The sequence below is a fragment of the Gracilinanus agilis genome, chromosome 6 (genome assembly GCF_016433145.1).
Source record: "Gracilinanus agilis isolate LMUSP501 chromosome 6, AgileGrace, whole genome shotgun sequence".
NCBI lineage: Eukaryota > Metazoa > Chordata > Mammalia > Didelphimorphia > Didelphidae > Gracilinanus > Gracilinanus agilis.
The window spans coordinates 44,868,769-44,894,872 of NC_058135.1; the positions used below are offsets into that span (position 1 = coordinate 44,868,769).

The 26,104-nt window shown below is 36.1% G+C and overlaps 1 protein-coding gene across 1 annotated transcript; it reads right to left on the bottom strand.

Moving 5' to 3' along the window:
- Positions 1–400: 400 nt before the first annotated feature.
- LOC123250910 (alcohol dehydrogenase 1-like) lies at positions 401–22,000 on the bottom strand. Its single transcript, XM_044680009.1, has 9 exons — positions 21,962–22,000; positions 19,673–19,774; positions 17,319–17,457; positions 14,736–14,823; positions 13,313–13,532; positions 12,859–13,119; positions 10,983–11,118; positions 4,168–4,306; positions 401–425 (listed from the first exon to the last, which is right to left on the bottom strand). The coding sequence occupies exons 1-9, from the start codon at positions 21,998–22,000 to the stop codon at positions 401–403; spliced, it is 1,149 nt and encodes a 382-aa protein (XP_044535944.1).
- Between the last annotated feature and the right edge of the window lie 4,104 nt (positions 22,001–26,104).

Here is a 26,104-nt window from a genome sequence, read left to right on the forward strand (position 1 = left end):
ATAATACCTTGAAGTATAGTGTCTAAACTTTTTTTTTTCATGTCTTCCATAGTCTTGGTGGGAAGTAGGGAGTGAAGTGGAGAGAGAATATGGGACTAAAAATGTCAGAAAATGAACATCAAAAATTATTTTTACATGTAAATGTGAAATAATAAAACCATGTAATTGTTTTTAAAAACCATTTCCCCTCTTTTAAACCTCAAATTGAATTGCATACAGAGACAGAAAACAAACATCTTTTAATGGCATAATGTTTAGAATAGTTTATACCATTTCTTACACTAGGAAGTACCAAATTTCCAACTTCAGTCCTGTTATATTTGAAAGCTCCCAGAAGGTGACACTCTAACAAGAAAGGATGTCTTCTTGGATTTCAATCCCCCTTTCATCCTCTAAGGCCTCAGAACAATAAGACAGAGCGAATGCTGAAATACAGAAATGCAAAAACCATTGTTTAATCATATGTTGCTGAACATGGCCAATTGAGGTATTTGTTTTTCTTGTCTATGTATTTTTTTAAACCTTTACCTTCTGTCTTAGAATCAAAACCATGTATTGTTTCCAAGGCAAAAGAGTGGTAGGGATTAGATCATGAGGATTAAGTGACTTGCCCAGGGTCCCACAGCTAGAAAGTATCTGAGACAAGATTTGAATCCAGTACTTCCCACCTGTAAGGCTGGCTTTCAACCCTCTGAGTCTCCTAAATGCCTTCATTTATGATTTTTTTGTTATAAGAGATTTGATTTTCTTTTCTTTTCAACAGGGTGGGAAGGAGAGAAGATGAATTCCAGTTAACAGAAAAAAAAGTTATATTAAAAAAAGTCTCATCAAATAGTTCATACCACCCATGCCCTCCACTTCCATTTCTGGTCTATCTCCACTTAATATTGCCACCTGATGAGGGAACAGCAGGGGACTTAGACCTAACATTGGCTTTGACTTCAAGAATGGGAGGAAAGAATTAAAGGCTTGTTTCTTTCCCTTTCCTCTGATTTTACATCTTTGCACAGATCAATAACACATCATAGAAGAATTGTAGGGGTGGAGGAACTTCCTAATATGTATATTGTATTGAAGAACATCTGTAATCCTCAACCTAGATCTCATATTATATTAACATTTTAGGGAGAATATCACTGATCCTGGGATTCCAGCAATGTGGAAGGAAGTCTGAGCATTCCAAGGGTAGAAACAACATCCTGTTTATCTTACTATTGAGTTTCTAATAGGATGCCCTTCCTACTCCATGGCAATGGTACTGGGTCACAGTCAGTGAGGCACAAGTAATGTTGTTTCTCCAGTACGTGGATTTTTGCCTACATCTTTTCTACATAATTCCCCTTGTAGAGAAATCCCACGTTTTCTAGATAACTGGCTTGATGTAGCATTATCATGTATCACTGGGAATCAGAGGAAGTTGAGTAGAAAGAGGACTAGACTGAGAGTCTGCAAACCTGGCTGCTTCTGCCTCTAGCTAGCTAGCTAGATGCCCTGGGGTGGCTTATTGAATCTCTCTGGGTTCTAGTTTTGCTCATCATTTAATAACAGTATTAGCAATTCACATTTACATTGAGACCTTCAAAGCATTTTTGCCACTCTGTGAAGTACATCAACATATTCTTCCCACTTTACTAATTATAAAATGGAAATCCAGAGACATTAGAGTGACTTGTAAACCTCACATAGCCAGAAAGTATATGAATGAGAATTTGAACCCAGAATTTCTGTTTCTGCATCCACTGATTATCCTACCTCAGCCCACTACCTAATTTCCACAAAATGAAGGAATTAGGTTATATGATAAAGTTTCCAATTAGCTGCCAAGTAGAAATATGACTCAGTAAATTAAGGACAGGACTTGAAGTGATTTGGATTTAGGTTGAAATCATTGTCTTAAGCAGGTGGTTCAGAAATCTACTTCACCTCCTATCTTGAGCCTCCAATCTCCTATTGGACACTTTAAATTGGATGTCCTGAACATTTTAACACATCCAAAACTGAAATCCTCTTTCCTTCCAAATTTTCCTCCCTTCCTAGCTTCTCTATAACTGATGAGGGTATCATCATCCTTCCACTTACCCAGGATTGTACTTGTAGGCATCATCCTGGACTTGTCTTGATCCCACCAGCCTTCTCCTTATAATCTTTTGCCAAATCTTGTCAATTCTACATTTACAACATTTCTTGTATATCTCCCCTTTCTCTGACACTACCTCCAGGCTGTTATTGGCCCTCGTCACTTTATGCCTGGACTGTTGCAATAGCTTTCTGTTTTGTCTGTCTTCATGAGGTCTTTTCTCATACTAATCTATTCTCCTTTCATCTGTCAGAGTGACCTCCATAAAATGCAGGTCTTTCCATGTCACCCCTCTATTCAATTAACTCTAATGGCTTCTGATTGCTTCTAGGACCAAATATAAAATCCTCTGGCATTTAAAGCATTTTAAAATCCACCCCCCTGTTATTTTGCTAGTATTCTTATAGTTTATTCCATCCCTCATACTCTATTCTTCAGGAACGCTGGCTTCTTTGCTGTTCTTATAAGATATCCTGTCTTTTAATGCTATGAATTTTCACAGGTTATTCCCCCCATCCCTGATGTTCATTCCTTTCATATCTTTGCCTTCTGGCTTCCTTGGATCCATTCAAGTAAAAATTTCCAACTAAAAGCTAGCCTTTGAAAGAAGCCTTTTGGGAACTCCCTCGATGCACATGCATTCCCTCTGAGATTAGCTAGTAATTTGTCTATTGTTTCTCTTATTATATTATGAGCTCCTCAGTAACTGTAGGCCCTCTTTAATTCTTGTCTTGGACACATTTTAACTGTGTGATCATGGGCAAGCTATTTAGTCAACCTTCCAGTGGCATTAGCAACATTCAAAGAATACAACTTACAGTACAGAGGAGTCACTAAGTTGCATATGTGTGCCCAACCTGGAATTCCTTACAGTGATGAAATACAGGCCAGTATAAAAAAAGAGCCTCCATTGGTATGGAAGTCAATGGCTTAATTTGTTATAAACCAAAGACCCTGGAAGTCAACTAATTTTGCAGGCTTTAATTATTAATGCTCTAGATTCATTTCATAAAACAATTAGTAGGTAGGAATGGACAAAACATTTTAAAAGAATTCCTAAGATAGGGCAACAGTTACTTCAAAAGGTAAAATATATTTTTGTTAAATATAAATACAAAAAATGTAAATTATTATTTTGTTTTCTTACATTTGGGGACTTTCCGTATAAAAGCCCAGTCTGCTGGGCTTGACAGTGAACACTCTTCATACTTCGGCTTTAACCTTTTTGTCCGACTATATTTTGCACTACTGTCCTTTAGTTATCCAACCAAACTTACATACTTCTCCTTTTCTAAATATATCCCACTTTTTGCTTCTTTGACTCCCTCTTCCTGGGATAGCCATTATCTCACCATTTTAAAAAATCTTACCTATCCTTCATCTGTGTATGCTTGAATGAAAAAGTCCTACCACATTTCAGAAAAGATGAAATGAAAATATTTCTTTGAATATAAACCCAGGGAATGGATGAGGAATCAAGATTCACTTCTTCCAATCCACTCTTCAATAGACATCCTGAATAATGTATAAATGCTCACATAACTCCTCTTCTTATAACTCTTCTGTGGCTCCTTATTGACTACTGAATAAAGTTCATGCTTCTCTTCCTGCCATTTAAGATTCTTCACAATCTGCTGCCAGCCTACATTTCAAACCTCCCATCTCTGCATACGCCCTAGAAATAATTTTAGAACTGAGCCATCCCTAACACTTCAGACTTTGAAATATTAATATTGCAAGCTTAACATTGATTCCTTATACTCTGAGGATTGCAACATGAAAATTAGTAATATTCGGAACTTAAACATCATGTTTAATTTCAAGTTGTTTTCATTTTTATTGACTCATTTTACCTTCTCAAGAATACTTTGTATTAAATGATAAAACTGATACATAGAGAGATTAAAGGACAGACTTTATTATATTTCATAGTAGTGAAGTTAGTAACAGATGCCACATTGCCCCAGGGCCACCCTCTCTGTATTTTTCTAACTAATTTTGGATCTTGTGAAAAGGAATTCCACATTTTCACTGTTATTTTCTTTTTTCATGTAAATATCAGGAACAAAGATACCAAACAAAGCTCTTACCTTTTTCCAGATCGGAGGAGTTCAAATCCTTCATTGATTCTGAAGAAAGGCAGTGTGTGGGTTATCAGTGGGTCCACATTAATTTTTTTTCTCATGTAATCAGCCACTAATATAGGAATACAGTCTCTGGTTTTATATTCTGCAAAAGAACAGATAGATCATAGTAGTGCTCAAACAATAAGGCCAACTCAAAGAATCTAGTAAATTCTGGTACTGTAGACTTTTGAACACAGAAATATCCATTGACTGTAGTGTAAGAGCTTTCTTTTTGTCTTCCTTTTTTACTCCTCTTCTCAAAGACTTCGAGTGATTTCCTATTTATTACCTGCTAAATAAAGATCAAATGCTTTAATTGATCATTCAAGGCCCTACACAGTTCTTGGTTTAGTTTACATTAATTAGGATCATCTCATTTTACAAATGAATAAACTGAAGCCTAAGGAACTTAATGAGTTGTCCAGGGCCACATAGGGCTGAGGAGTGTCTGAGGCAGTGTTTGCACTTATGTCTTTTTCCTTCCAAATTCAGCACATTATCTGCCATGCCACATCATCCTTACACATGAACTCTGCAATCAAACTGAAGTCTTCACTGTGCTGTATAGCCATACTGTGCTTTCTTACTCTGATGTCTTTGTTCTATATGATTAGAAGGTCCTTATGAATCCCTCTTAGCTTCTAACTGGTTTTCCTCCCTCAAGTCTTTTCTCATCCATGCTGTTCCATCTTCTCCATAGCTCACAATGTGATATCCCTGAAATATGAATCAGATGATGTCACATCTCTGTTCAAGAAGATCCAGTGGGTCCCTTTAGCCTCATAGATCGTATTTATATTTCTGTTTGTCATTTAAAGCTCTTCATAATTGGGTATAAACATACATTTCCTGATTTATTATATAGAATTTTCAGAATAATTCTCCCTTCACAAACTCTGTGGCTTAGTCAATCTGGCTGACTTTTTGTCCTTTCTAAGGGATAATCTATCCCTCTTGGCATTTTCATGAACTTTCTCCCATTCCTGTAATATCCTCTCCTTTTCTCCTCCCCCTCTGAGAATCTCTAGCTTCCTTCAAAGTTGTTAGCATATTATCTAATAGTACTTTCCAGTCCCCCCATTCCCCAGTTCTTATGGTTTATTCATGCTTCCAGTGAAATTACTTTGGATTTGCTTTGTATATATTTTGTATTGATATCTATACATATGGTTTTCCATATAACTGCAAACTTCTTGAGATCCATCTTTCAGTTCTATCCTTGTATCCCCATTGATTAGTACAGTGTGCATCCCATAATAGTCATTCAGTAAATACTTGTGGATTGGTTCATTTACTAATAACAGCCTTGGTTGACAGTGACTAGCTTTAAGTTGTTTCTAATTTTAATGAATATTTATACTCCTTGCTGCTCTCTGCTTCACTTGTAATAATGCCCTTTAGTCAGGAATTTTCTTGTAAAAGTTTAATAATGAGTTCTCCAGAAAATGTGTAGAGGATACAATTTTAAGTTTAATCTGTGTTTTCAACATTTTATTCATCCTAGACCATAAAGAAAATAATAAATCAAGCCCCGATTTGTAGAATCTGCTGATTAGAGAATGTAATTTAGGAATTAAAAATTGAAGAATCAGGATCAACTACCCATCGAAACTGACTATATACTTCCAGGGGAAAGTATGGGCATTCAACAAAATTGAAGATTTCCAACTATTTGCACAAAAGAGACCAGGACTAAATGGAAAGTTTGATATCCAACCACAAAAATCAAGAGAAACATGAAAAGGTAAATAAGAAACAGAGGGGAAAGAAAGAAAACTCATAATTTTTAAATTTGCCTCTTTAAGGGCTTCAATAAGATCTAATTATCTGTATTCCTATGTGGAGAAATGCTATGTATAATTCTCTGTAGCGAACTCTATTCACTACTATAGTATTCACTATTATAGTAATCAGAAGAATAATTTATAGAGAGAGGGTGGAATATTAAATGGTCTAAGATGATATGGGGGGTGGGGAAGAGGGGGGTGAGTAGTAGGGGACACCAAGAGAAACTTGAGTGAATAAGAAAAATAGGATATTCTATTATACACAATGAAGGAATGGGAAGGGGAGGGGACAAATACTATTATAAGAAGGAGAGGAAGAGAGCATTAAGAGGTAATATTTAAACCTTACTTTCAGTGTAATCAACCCGGAGAGGGAAGAGTAGCTATATTATCCATTGGGATATAAAACTCTATCTAACCCTACTGAGAAAGTCAGAAGGGATAAATCAAGGGGAACAGGGAACTGGGGAGTTCAAAAAAGGGAGGGGAGAAGAAGGGGGAGGGAATTCATTAGGCCTTTAAAAATAAAAAGAGGGGAATAATAAGGGAGGGGGTAGAAAGGGAAGTTAATCAAGGGAGGGGATAAGGGATACCGGCTCAATAGCAAACCACTAATTTAAAAGGAAAAAGTATAAGGAAAAAGGGGGTAGGAAGAGGGGAGGATTCAAAAATGTCAGCGAATGCACAACTGACAATTATAACTCTGAATGTGAATGTGATGAACTCGCTCATAAAACAGAAGCAAATAGCAGAGTGGATTAGAAACCAAAATCCTATCATATGCTGACTACAAGAAACACATATGAGGCGGGTGGACATACACAAGTTTAAGATTAAGGGCTTGAGCAAAGTCTTTTGGGCCTCAAAAGAGAAAAAGAAGGCAGGAGTGGCTATTATGATTTCTGACAAAGCCAAAGTAAAAATAGATATGATTAAAAAAAGACAGGGAAGGTCATTACATCCTGATTAAAGGCAGTATAAACAATGAGGAAATAACACTGCTCAATAGGTATGCACCAAGTAGCATAGCATCCAAATTCATAAAGGAGAAACTGGCAGAGCTCAAGAAGGAAATAGATAGTAAAACCATACTAGTGGGAGATCTAAATATTCCTCTTTCAATATCTAGATAAATCAAGCCAAAAAATAAACAAGAAAGAGGTAAGAGAGATGAATGAAGTCCTAGAAAAATTAGATTTAATTGATATGTGGAGAAAAATAAAAAGGGATAAAAAGGAATACACCTTCTTTTTAGCTGCACATGGTACATTCACAAAGATTGACCATGTAATAGGGCATAGAATCATTGCAAAGAAATGCAAAAGAGCAGAAATAATAAATGTAACCTTCTCAGATCATAATGCAATAAAAATAATAATTAGTAAGGGCACCTGGACAGGCAAATCAAAAACTAATTGGAAATTAAATAATATGATTCTCCAAAACCAATTAGTCAAAGAAGAAATCATAGAAACAATCAACAATTTCATGGAAGAGAATGACAATGATGAGACATCCTACCAAACCCTGTGGGATGCAGCCAAGGCAGTACTCAGTGGGAAATTTATATCCTTGAGTACATATATTAACAAATTAGGGAGGGCAGAGATTAATGAATTGGGCATACAACTCAAAAAACTAGAAAGCGAACTAATTAAACAGATGAAAACTAAATTAGAAATACTAAAAATGAAGGGAGAAATTAATAAAATCTATAGTAAAAGAACTATTGAATTAATAAATAAGACTAGAAGCTGGTATTTTGAAAAAACAGATAAAACAGACAAAGTACTGGTCAATCTAATAAAAAAAAGGAAAGAAGAAAACCAAATTGACAGTATCAAAGATGAAAAGGGAGACCTCACCTCTAATGAAGGGGAAATTAAGGCAATCATTAAAAACTATTTCGCCCAATTATATGGCAATAAATATAACAATTTAGGAGATATGGATGAATATTTACAAAAATATAAATTGCCTAGATTAACAGCAGAAGAAATAGAATACCTAAATAAACCCATATCAGAAAAAGAAATTGAACAAGCCATCAAAGAACTCCCTAAGAAAAAATCGCCAGGGCCTGATGGGTTCACAAGTGAATTCTATCAGACATTCAAAGAGCAACTAATCCCAATACTATACAAATTATTTAATATGATAAGCAAAGAAGGAGTCCTACCAAATTCCTTTCATGACACAAATATGGTACTGATTCCAAAGCCAGGTAGATCAAAAACAGAGAAAGAAAACTACAGACCAATCTCCCTAATGAACATAGATGCAAAAATCTTAAATAGAATAGCAAAGAGACTCCAGCAAGTAATTAAGAAGATCATCCACCATGATCAGGTGGGATTTATACCAGGAATGCAAGGATGGTTCAACATTAGGAAAACCATCCACATAATTGACCATATCAACAGTTTAACAAACAAAAATCACATGATTATCTCAATAGATGCTGAAAAAGCCCTTGACAAAATACAGCATCCATTCCTATTGAAAACACTAAAAAGTATAGGAATAGAAGGACCTTTCCTAAAAATAATAAACATTATACCTAAAACCATCAACAAGCATTATATGCAATGGGGATAAATTAGAAGCCTTCTCAATAAGATCAGGAGTGAAACAAAGATGTCCATTATCACCTCTACTATTGAACATAGTACTAGAAACACTAGCAGTAGCAATTAGAGAAGAAAAAGAAATTGAAGGTATCAAAATAGGCAACGAGGAGACTAAGCTATCACTCTTTGCAGATGATATGATGGTCTACTTAAAAAATTCTAGAGAATCAACTAAGAAGCTTGTAGAAATAATCAACAACTTTAGCAAAGTTGCAGGATACAAAATAAATGCACATAAAACATTAGCATTTCTATATATTTCCAACACATCAGAGCAGCAAGAGGTAGAAAGAGAAACACCATTTAAAATCACCCTAGACAATATAAAATACTTAGGAATCTATCTACCAAAACAAACACTGCAATTATATGAAAACAACTACAAAACACTTTTCAAACAAATAAAACTGGATCTAAACAATTGGAAAAACATTGATTGCTCATGGGTAGGATGAGCTAACATAATAAAAATGACCATTTTACCCAAATTAATTTACCTATTTAGCATCATACCTATCAAGCTACCAAAACACTTCTTTACTGAATTAGGAAAAACTATAACAAATTTCATTTGGAATAACAAAAGATCAAGAATATCAAGGGAAATAATGAAAAAAAAAGGTGAAGGAAGGGGGCCTAGCAGTACCAGATATTAAACTATACTATAAAGCAGCAGTCATCAAAACAATATGGTACTGGCTAAAAGACAGAAGGGAGGATCAGTGGAATAGACTTGGGGTAAATGATATCAGCAAAACAGTGTATGATAAACCCAAAGAGCCCAACTTTTGGGACATGAATCCACTATTTGACAAAAACTGCTGGGAAATTTGGAAAACAATATGGGAGAGATTAGGTTGAGATCAACATCTCACACCCTACACCAAGATAAATTCCGAATGGGTGAATGACTTGAATATAAAGAGGGAAACTATAAATAAGTTAAGTGAACACAGAATAGTATACTTGTCAGATCTCTGGGAAAGGAAAGATTTTAAAACCAAACAAGAGTTAGAGAAAATTATAAAATGTAAATTAAATGGTTTTGATTATATTAAACTAAAAAGCTTTTGTACAAACAAAAACAATGTAGTCAAAATTAGAAGGGAAACAACAAATTGGGAAAAAATCTTTATAACAAAAAACTCTGATAGGGGTCTAATTACTCAAATATACCAGGAGTTAAATCAATTGTATAAAAAATCAAGCCATTCCCCAATTGATAAATGGGCAAGAGACATGAATAGGCAATTTTCAGGCAAAGAAATCAAAAGTATCAACAAGCACATGAGAAAGTGTTCTAAATCTCTAATAATTAGAGAAATGCAAATCAAAACAACTCTGAGGTATCACCTCACACCTAGCAGATTGGCTAAAATGAGAGAAGGGGAGAGTAATGAATATTGGAGGGGATGTGGCAAAACTGGGACATTAATGCATTGCTGGTGGAGTTGTGAACTGATCCAACCATTCTGGATGGCAATTTGGAACTATGCTCAAAGGGCTATAAAAAAATGCCTGACCTTTGATCCAGCCATACCATTGTTGGATTTGTACCCCAAAGAGATCATAGATAAACAGACTTGTATGAAAATATTTATAGCTGAGCTTTTTGTGGTGGCAAAAAACTGGAAAATGAGGGTATGTCCTTCAATTGGGGAATGGCTGAACAAATTGTGGTATATGCTGGTGTTGGAATACTATTGTGCTCAAAGGAATAATAAACTGGAGGAATTCCATGTGAACTGGAAAGACCTCCAGGAATTGATGCAGAGTGAGAGGAGCAGAGCCAGAAGAACTCTATACACAGAGACTGACATTCTGTGGTAAAATCGAATGTAATGGACCTCTGTACCAGCAGCAATGCAATGACACAGGACAGCTCTGAGGGATTTATGGTAAAGAACGCTACCTACATTCAGAGGAAGGACTGCAGGAGAGGAAACATATAAGAAAAGCAACTGCTTGAACGCATGGGTCGGGGTGGACATGATTGGGGATGTGGACTCGAAACTACCACACCAATGCAACTACCAGCAATTTGGAAATAGGTCTTGATCAAGGACACATGTTAAAACCAGTGGAAATGTGCATTGGCTATGGGTGGGGAGAGTGCGGGGGGTGAAGGGGAAAGTAGAAGCATGAATCATGTAACCATGTTAAAATGAATATTAATAAATGTTTTTTAAAAAAGAAATACTTATTGGTTAAGTAATCAACTTTATTCCTCTCTCATTCTGTAAATGTTAGCTGCTATTTCAGTATTTCCTAGTGAGGAAGATGTATGTTGCCCAAGTTTCTGGAAAATTCAAAGAGATCTGATAGTGTTAAGACCCCTATTCATTTCAAGTTTTCTTCCTACCTCCTAAAAAGCATCCTGTCAGTATCCGGCCAGAAAGTATCTGCATTGGTTCAAAGGCGAGTTGGGATTTTTCTGGTGGCACTCCAATAATCACACAGACACCATAACTCAGGTTGCAGGATTCCAGAGCAGCAACCTAGAGTCAACAATACAATCATGAGTCCTTTAGTCACATCTCTGGGTCACACAAAGTTCCACTATGGATCTCACAACTCTGGGAGTCAATTGACTTTTAATGTCTAGTGCAGTGGTTCCCAAACATTTTTGGCCTACCGCCGACTTTCAAGAAAAAATATTACTTAGCACCCCCTGTCACATACTATCACCGCCCCCTTACAGTTATTCACCACCCCCAAATGCACCTGTGACCATCACCACCCCCCTGGATTGCTGTCGCGCCCACTTTGGGAATCACTGGTCTAGTTTAAGCCTAAGTCATATTCCTCTGAGCCATATGAGTTGGATTGTATCATAAATTCCCATCTTCTTGTTTAGTGTAATGTGCCATAGGAGTTGAAGTTTCCTTTGGCCTATCCCTTGTCACTTCTCTTCCTTTCTCTTTTGTTTTATCCCTCATTTCACTTATTATGAAGAAAATAGATCTTTAAATAATTTTTATTATCTCTTTATTTTTCTGTATCTTAATTTGCTTGAAGCATATAATGTAGATTTGTTATAGTTCATACCACGTGTGCCTATTTTTTCTATATTTTTTGGAACTCTTTTTCTCTCTGCTTCTTTCTCCTTTTGTGTGTTCTGTGTCTGTCTGTCTCATTGGATCTTATTTTTATTCCTTTCCCTTTAGTTTTCCTTCCTTTTTTCTTCTATTACATTTCTTGCTCTTGACAGGAGGGGTCAGGAAGAAAGAGAGAAACAGAGATATAAAGACAAGTAGAGAGAAATAGAAGGTGATAGAAACAGCAAGTTCATGAATGGTCATGAAAATGCACATTAGATAGACAGAGAGAAAGTCCATACAAGACAGAGTGAAAGAGGGACAACATGAGACAAAGAATATAAGAGGTTGTGAGAGACCTGGGCCACCTACTGCCCCGGCTGTCTGTTTCTTTAAATTTGACAAGACTCACATATTCATTCTCTTTTCGATTGCCTTTTCATCCACACTTTTCAATGACCCTTATGCATTGTGCCCTACATGGATGCCATGAACTGAACAGTTGAGAGGGAAAGGAAGTTCTTCTTCTATTCCCTCTCTTTGATCCCAGCTCCAGGAAGTGGGACCGATGGTGTTTGTTTTGTGCTGCTTGTCAGGTACCAGAGGTGATCTTCATAGAATTAAGAGTTTGAGCCATGGATGACCTTGGAGCCAGGAGTGTAGCAGAAGAGTGAGGAATGGGTAGCCAGACAACCAAGTATGGAAGCCCTGAGGAGTCAGGGTGCCTGGGACCAAAACTTTAGGGGAGTTTTGTATTTAGAACTAGGACTGTGCTCCATGGGATCTGAAGTAAGCTATGAAATAAATCCTCTCCCCTTCCTCATAGAATGCGTTATTGTAGAGAGGGGAAAGGATTAGACTTCCAATTTGCTGGGAAGAAAAAGTCAAGAGATATCTATTCTACCTTCCTTTGGACCACATAATAAATTCTTCCATGCCACAGGTGGGAGATAGCCCTTTCTAAAATCTGGGACTCTTTTAAAGTTATTTCATGTGTATTATAATGCCATATTACTTGGTTCTATGGGTGGTTACATGGATTTCAAAACATCCCATTACACAGAACCTTGAAAGAGATATAACTTCTCATGGGTGTTTAGCTGTTTTTTCTTTTAATTCTTTTTTGGTAGTTAAGTTAGTTTAATATGTGGTTCTTTGCTGACTTAAAACACCTTCTTTCTGTGCCTGTAGAGAACATACCATGGTATCGATAGTCCCAATAGCCTCAAAGCTAAAGTCAGCACCAAATCCGGTCATTTCCACCACCACCTGTTGGATGGGCTTCTTGAAGTTTCGAGGATTCAGACAATCAGTGACTCCAATAGCTTTTGCTCTGGCAAGTTTCTCTTCATTGATGTCAACACCAATGATCCTGGCAGCCCCAGCTGTTTTGCACCCCAGGACAACTGAAGAGCCAACACCTCCGAGCCCAAAGACAACACAGGTGGAACCAGGGGTAACCTGAGCATAAGAAGCACAAAATCCTAGTGAGACTTTAGTGTTCACTATGCCCGCATCACCTCAAGAGGAAAAACTCTCTGCTCAGTCTGCTTTAGTCGAGCTACTGGCTTGAAAATTTTGGTTGGTTCAGCCATGGCTTGGCATTGATTAGGGATATCTTCATTTATACAAGAGACCATCAACACATACTCACCCTTGCTTTGTTAACAGCAGATCCATAGCCTGTGGGGAATGCGCAGGCGAATAAACAGACTTTCTCCAGGGGTGCAGCAGCATCAATTTTTACTACTGAAATCTCATGCATCACAGTGTATTCAGTGAATGTACTTGTTCCAAAAAGGTTATACAGTTTCCTCCCTCTGCAAGTGAATCTGCTGGTACCATCAAGCATCAGTCCAACTGGATGACAGACACTAGTCCAAGGGGAACAAGATTCACAAAAAGAGAAATGAGAGCCATCAACTCTGGGTAAAAATGTAAACAGAAGTAGTGATAGGACAGTGATGACAAACCTATGACACAAGTCTTATGGGGAAAACCAGGTGAGTTAAGTTAAATATTATATGTGGGTTCAGAAGGGTGAGTAGGAGATAGGAATGGACAATAGGTGGGACCAAACAAGTTAGGGAAACTGGGTTTAGCTGTTAAGGGAAATGACTGTTGACAGGAGTGGCAATTAGGCCCTGTCACCCTGCTCCACCTAGACAAGAGGTCTGTGAAAACCAGCAAGCAAATGACAAGGAGGCTTGTAAACAAATTTGATTAAGGGAACTATGGTCTAAAGGATGGGAATAGGGGTTTCTATACTTCCAGACTATGGGCAAACCACAGGGTCAGGGGAGGGACTTATCTACACTGAACTAAATCTAAAGCAGGACAGGGCACAATGGAGATCAGGAAGGAAAGTGGGATATCCTCACTGCAGAGTCCTGTCTCACTCCAGCATGGTACAGCTTTCCCAGATCTTCAGCCAGTACCCCTTCAATTGGGTAAGTCAGGGAGCTAAACCAACCTGAGCTGACCAGCAATTCAGGTTAGATTTATAGTCTCTACCTAACCTCCACAGGCAAAATCCTCCTTCTGGATATCAGGGAATCAGGGTACAAAATCCACTTCCTCTGAGGTCTCCCAGGGTCAGTTACAGCTTGTCCCAACCACCATGGAGTCCATCTCAGAGAGAGAGGCCAAACTTCCTGCTTCCTCATTCCATTTAGAATTCTCCAGCCCTGCCTGCTAGGTCTCCTAAATAATAATTTAGTAAACTTCCTCACAACACACGTGTTAGCACTGACACATGTAGCCATTTTCGATGACATGTGGCTGCATACAGAGAAGTATGGGGTTACATGCCGAGGATGAAACATTTGCTGTAGTGTAGTGTAGACACTCTGTGCACTATAGATGACAATTCTACCTATATTAATTTACCTATTTTGGTTTATTAAATACAGTTATGTATTACAATGATACATTTTTGTTATTTAAACTATAAATATTGTGAAACTATGGTTTTTTTCTCAAAGTGACACACCACCTGAGTTATGCTCATTTTTTTGGCAAATTTTGACACACCAAGCTCAAAAGGTTGCCCATCACTGTGATAGGAGAACACTTACTCTTCCTTCAAGCAACAGTTGCCTTTGGCATGCAAGCACGAGTCACATTTTCGGCATTGAGGTATAGCAAGTGTTAGGACTTTATCTCCTGAGGGAGGAAATAGAAAAAAAATCATAATCACTTTGGAAAGAGAGAAAAACTGAATAGCATCAAAATAAAATGTGGATAATTGAGTAGGTTGGATTTTATAAAAATAACTCACAAAGTTGGCATGAAAGCTTGTCACATAACTATAGTTAATGATGTGAATGGTCTTTGCTAGGAAGAAGCAATTTTCCTCTTGGCCTGGATCACGCAAATGACTACGTGAATGTAAGAGAAGTTGTTGGTTGTATGGATGTCAATTCCTTGGCATCTTAACGGTTTTCAAAACTATCATATACTCAAGAATGTTGATAATAACTCTCCTACTATCCTCAGGAGAATAACTACCCTATACTCCCTGAGGAAATTTCTTTTTGAGTTAGAGACTCATGGTTTTGAATTCCTTTTTTCTGCTTCTCTATAATACACTTTAAAAAACTATGCATAGCAAATGTTTAATGTTTTATTTAATCTTGTTTTTTGTTCTTACATGTATGTCAAAATTTTGCTTATTGATATTTTAAATTTTAGAATAAAAAGGAAAAGTTAAAAGTTATAAAAAAGGTGCTCTTTTAATCCCTATATTTGTACCCTTCATCTTATTCAGACCTGTATCAGTTGATTACTTTCCCTTAAATTCATTCGTAGACCCTCACTAAATAATCTTCAGTCTTTCCTCATCAATTGACTTATTCCCTGTTAAACATTGCCAAATCTCCCCCATTTAAAATAAGTCCATACTTTACCATCTCCTCAAACTGTCCTTCTTTACCCCTCCTCTCTTTCACAGTAAAAGACAAAACCATTTACATTCTTTGGCCTCCATTTCCTCTCCCCATCACTCACTTTTCTTTCTTTTTTTTTAAAAAAAATTTATTTATTTAGAATATTTTCCCATGGTTACATGATTCATGTTCTTTCCCTCCCCTCTTCCCTCCCCCTCCTTGAGCTGACAAGCAATCCCACTGGGTTATACTTGTATCATTGTTCAAAACCTATTTCCATATTATTAATATTTGCAATAGAGTGCTATTTTAATGCCCAAATCCCAATCATATCCCCATTGGACCATATGATTGATCTTATATTTTTCTTCTGCATTTCTGCTCCTACAGTCCTTTCTCTGGATGTGGACAGTGTTCTTTCTCATAAGTTCCTTGGTGTCATCACTCACATTTCAATCTCTTGGAATTTGGCTCCCAAACTCATCACTGAACCGAATCTTCTATCTCCTAAACTGTTTCTTTACTTGCCAAATCTAGTGGTCTGTGCTTAATCCATATTTTCCCTGACCCATCCGCAGCATTTCATGATACTGACCAGCACATCTCATCTCATCTCATCTCATCATCTCATCTCATCTCTTCTTCCTTCCTTCCTTCCTTCCTTCCTTCCTTCCTTCCTTCCTTCCTTCCTTCCTTCCTTCCTTCCTTCCTTCCTTCCTTCCTTCCTTCCTTCCTTCCTTTCTTCCTTTCTTTCCTGTTTTAGAATTAATAGTGAGTATTGGTAGGAGAGTGGTAAGGGCTAGGCAATTGGGGTTAACTGACTTGCCCAGGGTCACAAAGGTTAACTGACTTGCCCAGGGTCTGAGGCCAGATTTGAACTCTAAAAGATGAGCTATCCTGTCTTCAGGGCCAACCCTCTAACCCCTGCACTCCCTTGCTGTCCCAGTTTTACTCACAGGAAATCACAGTTCTGCTATGGATCTCTACTTCTCTCTTTCTTCAGGTGAACACATTTGATTTTGCTTTTGACTTTTTATTATCAGACAAGTCTTAAGCTATTTCCTTTCATGAGACATTTGAGAAGAGAAGAAGCATTTATTAAGTACCTATTTTATAGCAGGCATTTTACTAAGTCCTTTATGAATATTGTCTCATTTGATCACATCTGTGAGATAGGTCTATTATTATTCCCATTTTGCAGCTGAGGAAACTGGCTAAGTGACTTAGTCATACAGCTAGTGTATGAAACTATTGAATGCAGGTCTTCCTTACTCCAAATTTGACAGTTTCCATTCACCAATTAGTTGTCCTTACATGTTTCCTGATTTTCCCATGTCTTGCCTATGTCTCCAGAAGAGGGAACTTCAGAGATTACTATGATCTAGGCGCCATTCTCCAAGGCCTATTTTAAATTCTATGCCTCAGCTTCTTTCATTATTCACTCATGGAACCGCAGATCGGTCCTTGCTTCACTTGTACCCAGAGTTCTTTGTCCAAGGGGCACAGTCTTTATATCTTTTGACTCTAAGACCTTGTACTTGGACACAAAGCTAAGACATATGTACTTCTTATGCTTGGGGAAGTTTATACTTAGTGGAGGATTTTGCAATCTTTCTAAATCCTTCATAGATCTAAATCATATATTATCTGTATGTACTTGTTAACTGAATTCAAATTTCCCTTCCTTTTTTTGTAGAGAAGTTGATCATTTTTGTATAGGAATGGGAAGGAAAAGCTTCTAATATCAGACACCACGTTGGACTACATTCTCACCTGGTTTCACATTGCTCACACCTTCTCCAATGCTTTCTACAATCCCAGCTCCTTCATGTCCCAAAATTGCAGGTAAAGGTATTTTGAGTTTTCCTTGCAATATGTGATTATCTGAACCACAGATCCCTGAAGAAACAATCTGCATGACAATTAAATGACATCAAATACAGAAGAATATTTTCTTTATATAATATTAAACTTTCTTGGAAGCCTAGTAGAATGTATACTTGTATAATACAATAAAAAGTTATTTTAAAGCTATTTTATTTTCTCAATTACATGTAATAACAATTTTCAACATATGTTTTCCAGAATTGTAAGACCCAGATTACCTCCCTTCCTCCCTTCTCTCCCCTCTCAAGGAGATGGTAAGCAATTTAATCTGGATCACACATTTATGATAAAAATTCCTCACAAATAATCCTCCTTATTATTCTATTCATATCAATTTGTAAAACTTGGGAATCCAGCAAAGTGAATTCTTACGTTTTGGTGTTTGGAGAGGGCAAAAGATATAGGAGCAACTCATATATCATGAGGTTTTTCATATTTGCTAAGTACTTATCTCAACAACAACTCTGTGATTATTACTCTCATTTTTACAAAAGGCTCTGAGAGGTTTGATTCCTCATAGTGCCTCAACCTGTTGAGGCAGAATTCCATTCTACTGTTGTGTTTTTTTTTTCTGTTTTCTGTTGTTTATCTCCTTTAATTTTTGCAGTAAAAAAGCTGGATAAAAATTCTATCTATGCAAATTCATTGACTGGATAATGGTTATTCCATCCCAGAACCACAATATCTTATCTTGTCAGTTTTCCATAGAAAATTTGAACAGATGAGGAGAGTTGAATTGATATTTCTGGCAGTTTGCATATGTATGTACGTGTATGCACATATATACATTATTTAGAATTTGTATACTTACATTCACTATGACAAATTGGGAACCAATAATAGAAGATGTAATTGTCTTTGGACCTCTTTGAATCTTGTGTAATTAGAATCTGTTACCCTAAAAACTATGATCCCCAGCAAAACTATGATTCCCAGCACCCTGCTCACTTCCTTCCATTATGTACTGGTGTAGACAGGATATAAATTAAGTGTAGTCCTGCCTCTTGCTCTCTTTTCTTTCTGTTGCTGCTTTGGTAGAGTGGGGATTTTTGAGCAGGTAGAAAAACTTAATCACGTGGTTCTATTTTGTCAGATAATAAACTTTATAAAAAATAATACTGGAAGTATTAGGCATTAATTTAAATCCTACAACCTTTGGACCAGTTCTTAGCTGAGAGGATGGAAAGTTTGATAAAATGTGAAATAGTGAATAATAGTCACTGTGTGAACAGAGTGAAACGATTAGGGAGGATGGCCTTACTTTATTGACTGCCCAATTGAGATTAGCTAATAGAAATTTGCAGTGGTCTCATGAACAATTACATCATTTCTATAGCATCATTTAGCAGCATATTAATAGAAGCTGAGATAGAGAATAGTGGAAAAGATTAGGGCTTGGAAAAGTTAGTGGAGGATTTATGGGAAGAAAATTGATATTTACCAACAAAAGATGATTTAATGAAGCAATTGTTAATTGTAAACCAAGAGCATAGATACCTTTGAGAATGCATTTTTGCATTGTTTCTATTTTTTCCCCCTAAAGAACAGTAGCAACATGCCAGTGAGGATGATATGGCAGAACTCAAGGTATTATAATAAAGTTGAAGGGAAATTTTTTTTCAGAGAATAAAGCAAGCAATCAAATTTGGAGTTCTTCCCAATCTGTCACTATCTTTCCAAATTTTTCACTTCCTTGAAGGTTCACTTGAGGTGTTACTTTCTATGGGAAGCTTCTCCTCACCCCTATGGTTATTGGTGTTCCATGTCTTTCCCACCTGACATTATCCTGTATTTACATCTTTATTGTTGTGTCCTACTAGGAGAGGGACAGTTCCTTGCTAGCAGAGATTTTGCTATTTTAAAGTATTTTTTAAAATTTCTTAGTACCTTGCAAAAAAGAAGTGTTTCATCATGTTTCTTGATATGGATTGAATGGCATGTGGTACCTCTTTAGTTAAGGCCCTAGAAGATGGCCCTTGGTCTAATATAGAGGGAGATGTTACTATTGGTTGACTGAGAGAATGCTGAACCCAACGCTATTTAATGATGAGCAATTTAAATCAGTTGGTTTCAGAGAGAGGGCCTCAAGGGTGGTAGTCAAGAGAAAGAAAAGGCTTCATGCCTTTTGAAGGATGGAAAAAATACATGTAAAAGATGAAAACCTCAGTCTTTATTTCCTGACATTGATATTCCTATTTAGTTTTTAATCATTAGGTAATAATTACAAATGACAACTTTACCTTAATTCGAACTTCTCCAGCCTTTGGCGGATCTACTTCCACCTCCTCAATAGACATTGGAGCATTAATTGTCCAGGCAATAGCTGCTCTGCAAACGATAACCTAAAAGTATAAAAAATGAATAAAGTAAAATAAGATCCTGACATATGGCTAAAATTATACCTGACATATATTTCACCAAAGGCATGTTGGCTATTTCTCTTGGTATTTGTTCAAGCTGGGGAGCATTTTCTAACCTATACAGTTTTAAATTTTTATTTTTTTTCTCAATTACATGTAAACAACATTTTTTAACATTTTTTTTTAAATTTTAGGTACCAAATTCTCTCCCTCTCTTCCTTTCTTTCCCCTTCTCAAGAAGAAAAGCAATTTATTATAGATTTTAAATGTGTAGTCTTGCAAAACGTTTCCATACTAGTCAAGCTGTAAAAGAAAATGTTCCCCGCCTCAAACCAAAGACTAATAAAGTAAAAACAAATATTTCTTAATCTACATTCATCATCTTATTAGTTCATCTCGGGATAGCATTTTTGAATATAAATCATTTAGAATTAGCTCAGATTATTGTATTGCTGAGAATAGCTAAATTATTCAATTCGATATCATATAATACTACTGTATCATGTACAATTTTCTCCTGGTTTTACTGTTTTGACTTTGCATTAGTCCATTTAAGTCTCCCCAGGTTTTTCTGAATGCATTGTGCTTATGCCACAATATTATTCCTTCTCACTCATATACCACACTCATATAATTTGGGCAAATATAAAAATAAAGGTCTGGAGGAAGGAAACATAGTTATTATGTGCCTACTACATGCCAAGTATTGTGCTAAGTGCTTTCCTAATTTCCTTTGATTATTACAACAAACTTAGGATGTGGGTGCAATTATTATCCTCATTTTATTGAGGAGGAAACTGAGGCAGAGAGATGTTAATATGATTTGAGTTCAGATTTTATTAATCCAAGTCACCTTCATGACAACAGAATTGTCACAAGTAAATAATGTGTTCAGAAATGTCTTTGTTAACTGTAAAGTGCTATATAAATGTCAATTGTTCTTTTACTAAGCTACAAGGGAGTATACAAGGGAGCAGAAATGAGAATCTAGATTTCTGCAGGATGATTGCTAGTTCTTACCTCATTTTCAAATTGAAGCAACAGGAATTCATCACCATAGTACAATTATAAACATATAGATGTTATCTTTTCATTGGAAAAAGCAATCCCCTAAAAAGTATTCAGAATTTTATTTTTCCCTTTCTCTTCTCCTAGGGCAGGACCACTTGTGAACCTTTTATTCCTGTCTTGTTTCCTTATAACATTAAGGTTCATTCTTAAACTTATTATGACCAAAACTGCCTATGTCTAATAAATTTCTTACTGACTTCCTGAATAATAATTTTTGTAGAAGTTTGGTGAGAGTGGACTGATCTGTGATTTTATCCTTGCAGGCAACTCCCAGTGTGCAAATTCCTTCCACTAAAGCATATCAGAAACTTTACTGTAGCTTAAAATATCCTTATTTTAAATCTGTCCTGAGACACTTAAAAGCTGTATGACTCTGGGAAGTCATTTATAGCTATTTGTTTCATTTTCCTTATCTGTTAAAATGAGCTAGAGAAGGAAATAGCAAAGCACTTCAGTTTCTCTGCCAAGAAAACCCCCAAAAGGGTGATGAAAAGTTGGACACCAGTGAAGAAGGATCAAACAATAACAACAATAAAACTGGAGGGGACCCTTAGAATTTGTCTAATACCTTCTTTCATTTTACAGATGAGAAGAGTGAGGTCTACTGTCAAAAAGCTAGTGAGTAACAGAGCCAGGATTTGATGCCAAGGGCTTCTGATTCAAATTTATCACTCTTTCCACTCTATCTTGCCTGGTGCTCTGAGCCACGAGGTGATACATCCTTTGATATATCATTAGTATGTATGATAAGGTTCAAACACAGATCTTTCTGACTCTAGACCTAGCCTTCTAAGTGACATCTCTTGAAAGCAATGCAAATTAGAGATTATTAGATTTAAAAACATAAAGAATTTATTAAAGTCTTCCTCTAAGTAGCAAAAGCTTTTATTGCAATGAAATACATATCTTATAATAATTTGACTCATGAAAAATGATCAGGAATACATCAATGCATGAATAGGAAATACTTGCATATATGAGTCATATAATATGATTTCATACGATTAAGTTCTTCAGTTAATGAGATAATACATTTTGCTATCACTTTATAAATCTGAAATGTGAAAAATAACTTCTAGAGATATACTGTCTACTTACCTTGCCAGCAGTTTCCGCAGAACATTTTGCTCGCTCCATCTTTCTACCTCAAAAGTACAGGATAGAAGTCAAAATCTTCTGACTGTCTTGCTGAAAAGGAAACCACCTGGGTACTTATAGTTTCTATAAACATCAAAGCTCTTCCTGTCTTGCATAATTTTACACTCATTAGTGGAGGGAGAAAGTCAAGAGATGAAGAAATTGGAGAAGAATGAAAGGAATGATAAAGGAAGTGAAAGAAAGAAAAGAGGAGAGGAAGAGGAGGGAGGGACATTGTAGGGATTTTCTAACTTAAAGAGTAAGGTGGGGTGTAAGGGAGATTATGAATGGAGGGAGGAAATTAAAACAAGTGAAGTTTTTTTTTTAAGATGGAACAAGAAGCACTGGTTCTAGAGTCAGAATATAGTAGTTGAAATCCTACCTCTGGTGCTGATCACTTGTGTGATCTTAGCCTCAGTTTCCTTTTCTATAAAACAAAAAGTTTGGATTAGATGGCCTAGGTGGTCTCTTTTTAGTTGTAAATCTACAATATGATCTATAATGTATGCTATATGATATTCTATGTTATGGGATAAGAAGGAATAGAGTGGGACATGAAAATAAATGAATGAAATGGATGAATGAATGAATGAATGAATGAATGGAAAAAAACTTTTATTAAACACTATATGCCAAATGTCATTTGCAAATGCACCTCTTTTTCACAAGAAATTTAAATCCTTTTAAATTTTAATTTAATCGATCCCCAATTACATGTAAAACATTTAAAAAAATATTCAAAGAATATTTAGTCTTGAATTCTCTCTCTCCCTTCCTCTCCATCTCCCCCAACATCCTCCCAGTTTGAGATGATAAGAAATCTTATATAAGTTTTACATTTGCCATCATGCAAAATGTATTCCCATATTAATCCTTTTGTGGAAGGAAACTCAGATTAAAAAAATTCAGAAAGTGAAAAAAATTAATTTGATCTGGATTCAGAATCTATCAGTTCTTTTTTCTCTGGAAGCAGATGACATTTTAAAATTGTGAGTCTTTTGAGACAGTTTTGGTTCATTTTATTGCTGAGAATACCTAGGTTATTCAGAGCTCTTCATCGTTCAGTATTTCTGTTACTGTGTACAGTGTTCACCTGGCTCTGCTTATTTCACTCTACTTCTCTCTGTTTCACTCTACTTCAGTTTATGTAAGTCTTTTCAAGTTTTTTGAGCGACTATAGTTTGTCATTTCTTACAGCATAATAGTATTCCATTTCATTCGTTTACTATAACTTAGTCTTTCCCCAATAGATGGATATTTCCAATTCTTTGCTCTGACAAAAAGAGCTGCTTTAAATATTCTGTACATATAGGTCTTTCCCCTTTTTATTTTTATTTTTTGTCTGTTTGGGATGTAAACCTAGTATTGCTGGATCAAAGGATATGTACTATTTTATAGTCCTTTGGGCATAGATTCAAATTGTTCTCTAAAATGATTGAATCAGTTCAGAATTCCCCCAACATTGCACTTGTGTTCCAATTTCTCCTCCAAGTTTTGTCATTTTCCTTTCTCTCATAATAGCCAATCTCATAAGTGTGTGGTAGTACCTCAGAGTTGTTTTAATTTGCATTTCTCTAATTAATAATGATTTAGAGCATTTTTTCCTGACTAAAGAGCTTTAATTTTTCATTTCAAAACTGCCTTTCATATCCTTTAACCATTTATTAATTGGGAAATGATTTGTATTCTTATATATTCAATTCATTTCTCTACCTATTTGAGAAATGAGGCCTTTATTAGAGAGACTTGTAAAAAATTATGCCATTATGATTGTTGGGTATTGATCTACAGTTTCTGATCACAACCTCCCCAAATTTGCCTTCTTTTCTATCACCCCACCCACTTCTTCTATAACCTTCCTCTCTGCTTCTTGTAGGGTAAGAGAGATTTCTACATGCTATTGATTTTGTGTGTTCTTCCCTCACTGAGCTAATTCTGATAAGAGTAAAGTTCACATGTTCCCCTCCCTACCTCCTCACCTTCCTCTCCACTGTAAAAACTTTTTCATGCCTCTTTTAAGTGAGATAATTTATCCCATTCCAATATTATCTTTCCTGTCCTCTCAATACATTCTTTTGCCTATGCTTTAATTTTTTTTTTAAATATCATCCTATCAGTTTCAACTCATACTCTAACTGCTCTAATAATGACAAAATTCTTTGGAGTTAGAAGAATGTAAACAGTTTAACGTTATTGAATGTGTTTTGATTTTTCTTTCCCATTTACCTTTTCATGCTTCTTTTGAGTTTTGTATCTGAGAGTCACATTTTTCATTAGCTCTGGTCTTTTCATCAGGAATGTTTGAAAGTCCTCTGATTCACTGAATATCTATATCCCCCTGAAGGATTATGCTTACTTTTTCTAGGTAAGTGATTCTTGGTTGAAGTCCTTGTTCCTTTGTCTTCTGGAATATCCTATGCCAGGCCCTCTGATCCTTTAATGTAGAAGTTGCTCAGTCTTGTGCCATCCTAATTATGGATACATGATATTTTAATTGTTTCTTTTTGGCTGTTTACAATATTTTCTCTTTGACCCAGGAGTTCTGGAATTTGGCTATAATATTCCTGGTAGTTATTTTTTGAGATCTCTTTCAGGAAGTGATAGATGAATTCTTTCAGGTGCTCTTTTTGCCCTCTGGTTTTAATATATCAGGGAAACTTTCTTTGAGTATTTCTTGAAAGATAATAGCTCAGCTCTTTTTTTTTTTATCATGGCTTTCAGGTAGTCCAATAATTCTAAAATTATCTCTTTTGGATTTTTCCCAGTTCAGTTTTTTTACAATGAGCTATTTCATATTTTCTTCTATTTTTTCATTTTTTGAATTTATTTGTTTCTTGATGTCTCATGCAATAATTAGATTCTACTTGCCCCATTATAATTTTTAAGGCATGATGTTGAGTGACTTTTTGTATCTCTTTTTCCATTTGGTCCATTTTTCTTTCTAAGAAGCTCTGCTCTTCATTAGATTTTGTAAGTTGGCCTATTATGTTTTTTAAGGTATTAATTTCTTCAGTATTTTTGTGTCTTTTTTACCAAGTTGACTTTTTTTTTTATGATTTTCCTGCATCACTCTCATTTATTTTCCCAATTTTTCTTCTACCTCTTTTATTTAACTTTTAAAATCCTTTCTGAACTCTTTCGTTAATTCTTTTTGGGCTTGAGAGCAATTCGTATACTTCTTGGAGGTTTTGGATGGAGCAATATTGACTTCGGTGTCTCCTTTTGAGTTTCCATTTTGATCTTTCCTGTCACCAAAATAACTTTCTATGTTGAGTTTCTTTTCCCCCCTTATTTTCCAGCCTTTTTCTTTGCTTCTAATTAAAAGAAAAACTATTAAAGTTGAACTCTGTAAGTTTGGTGAAGGGAGCACTATTCCAAGCTTCAGATTCTTTGTGTAGCTGCTTCCAGGGCTGCTCTGGGGATCTATCTGCTTTCAGTTCTTCCAAAATGGTATGATGTAAGGAGAGGTGTATTTAATACTTTCCTGGTCTATGCTCTGGCCTGTGAGTAATCACAAGCATTCTTTTACCCATTGGAACTATGACCAGGGTCCTCTGCTCTCCTGTGGCCATAGGCTGGTGTGTGCTAATACTCTTCCTCACCCTGTAACCTCACTGCAGGACTGCTACTTGGATCTGTATATGGGCAATGCAATAAGAGTCTTACACCTAGAGCCAACAAAGAGACTCCTTTAATTTTCATTTGAGCAGTTTTCCAACACCCCTCCCCTCCACTGTGACTGAGAGCTCTTGAACCTTTGCTGTTGCTTCAGCTGCACCAAGGGGCCCTTTGCCATGATGGGGCCTGCCCCTAGCACACTGCTTTGTGCTTCACCTCCTGGTAGATCCCTCCTGCTGGCCTTCTAATTTATTTGGGGCTGAAAAATTATTTCACCTAGTTTTTCTGTTGGTTACATTGCTCCAGAATTCATAATGAGGTGTTATACCATAGTTTTTCAGAGGACAATTTGGTGGAGACCAGAGAAGTCCATGTACCTCTTCTGCCATTTTTCTAGATTCTTAAAAATGTTTTTTAAAATATGTTTTAAAAATATCTTTTATTTTTACACAGTCTACTATTCTTCTTATTTCCCTTCCTCTCTTT

Excerpts from the sequence above, each read along its gene's own strand:
- LOC123250910 (XM_044680009.1), bottom strand. The coding sequence starts at position 22,000 with ATGGAGCGAGCAAAATGTTCTGCGGAAACTGCTGGCAAG. Across the intron at positions 13,533-14,735 it reads AACTGTTGCTTGAAGGAAGA|TGTCTGTCATCCAGTTGGAC; the intron begins GTAAGTGTTCTC and ends CCCTTGGACTAG. Across the intron at positions 4,307-10,982 it reads GACAGGATGCTTTTTAGGAG|AATATAAAACCAGAGACTGT; the intron begins GTAGGAAGAAAA and ends GTTCTTTTGCAG.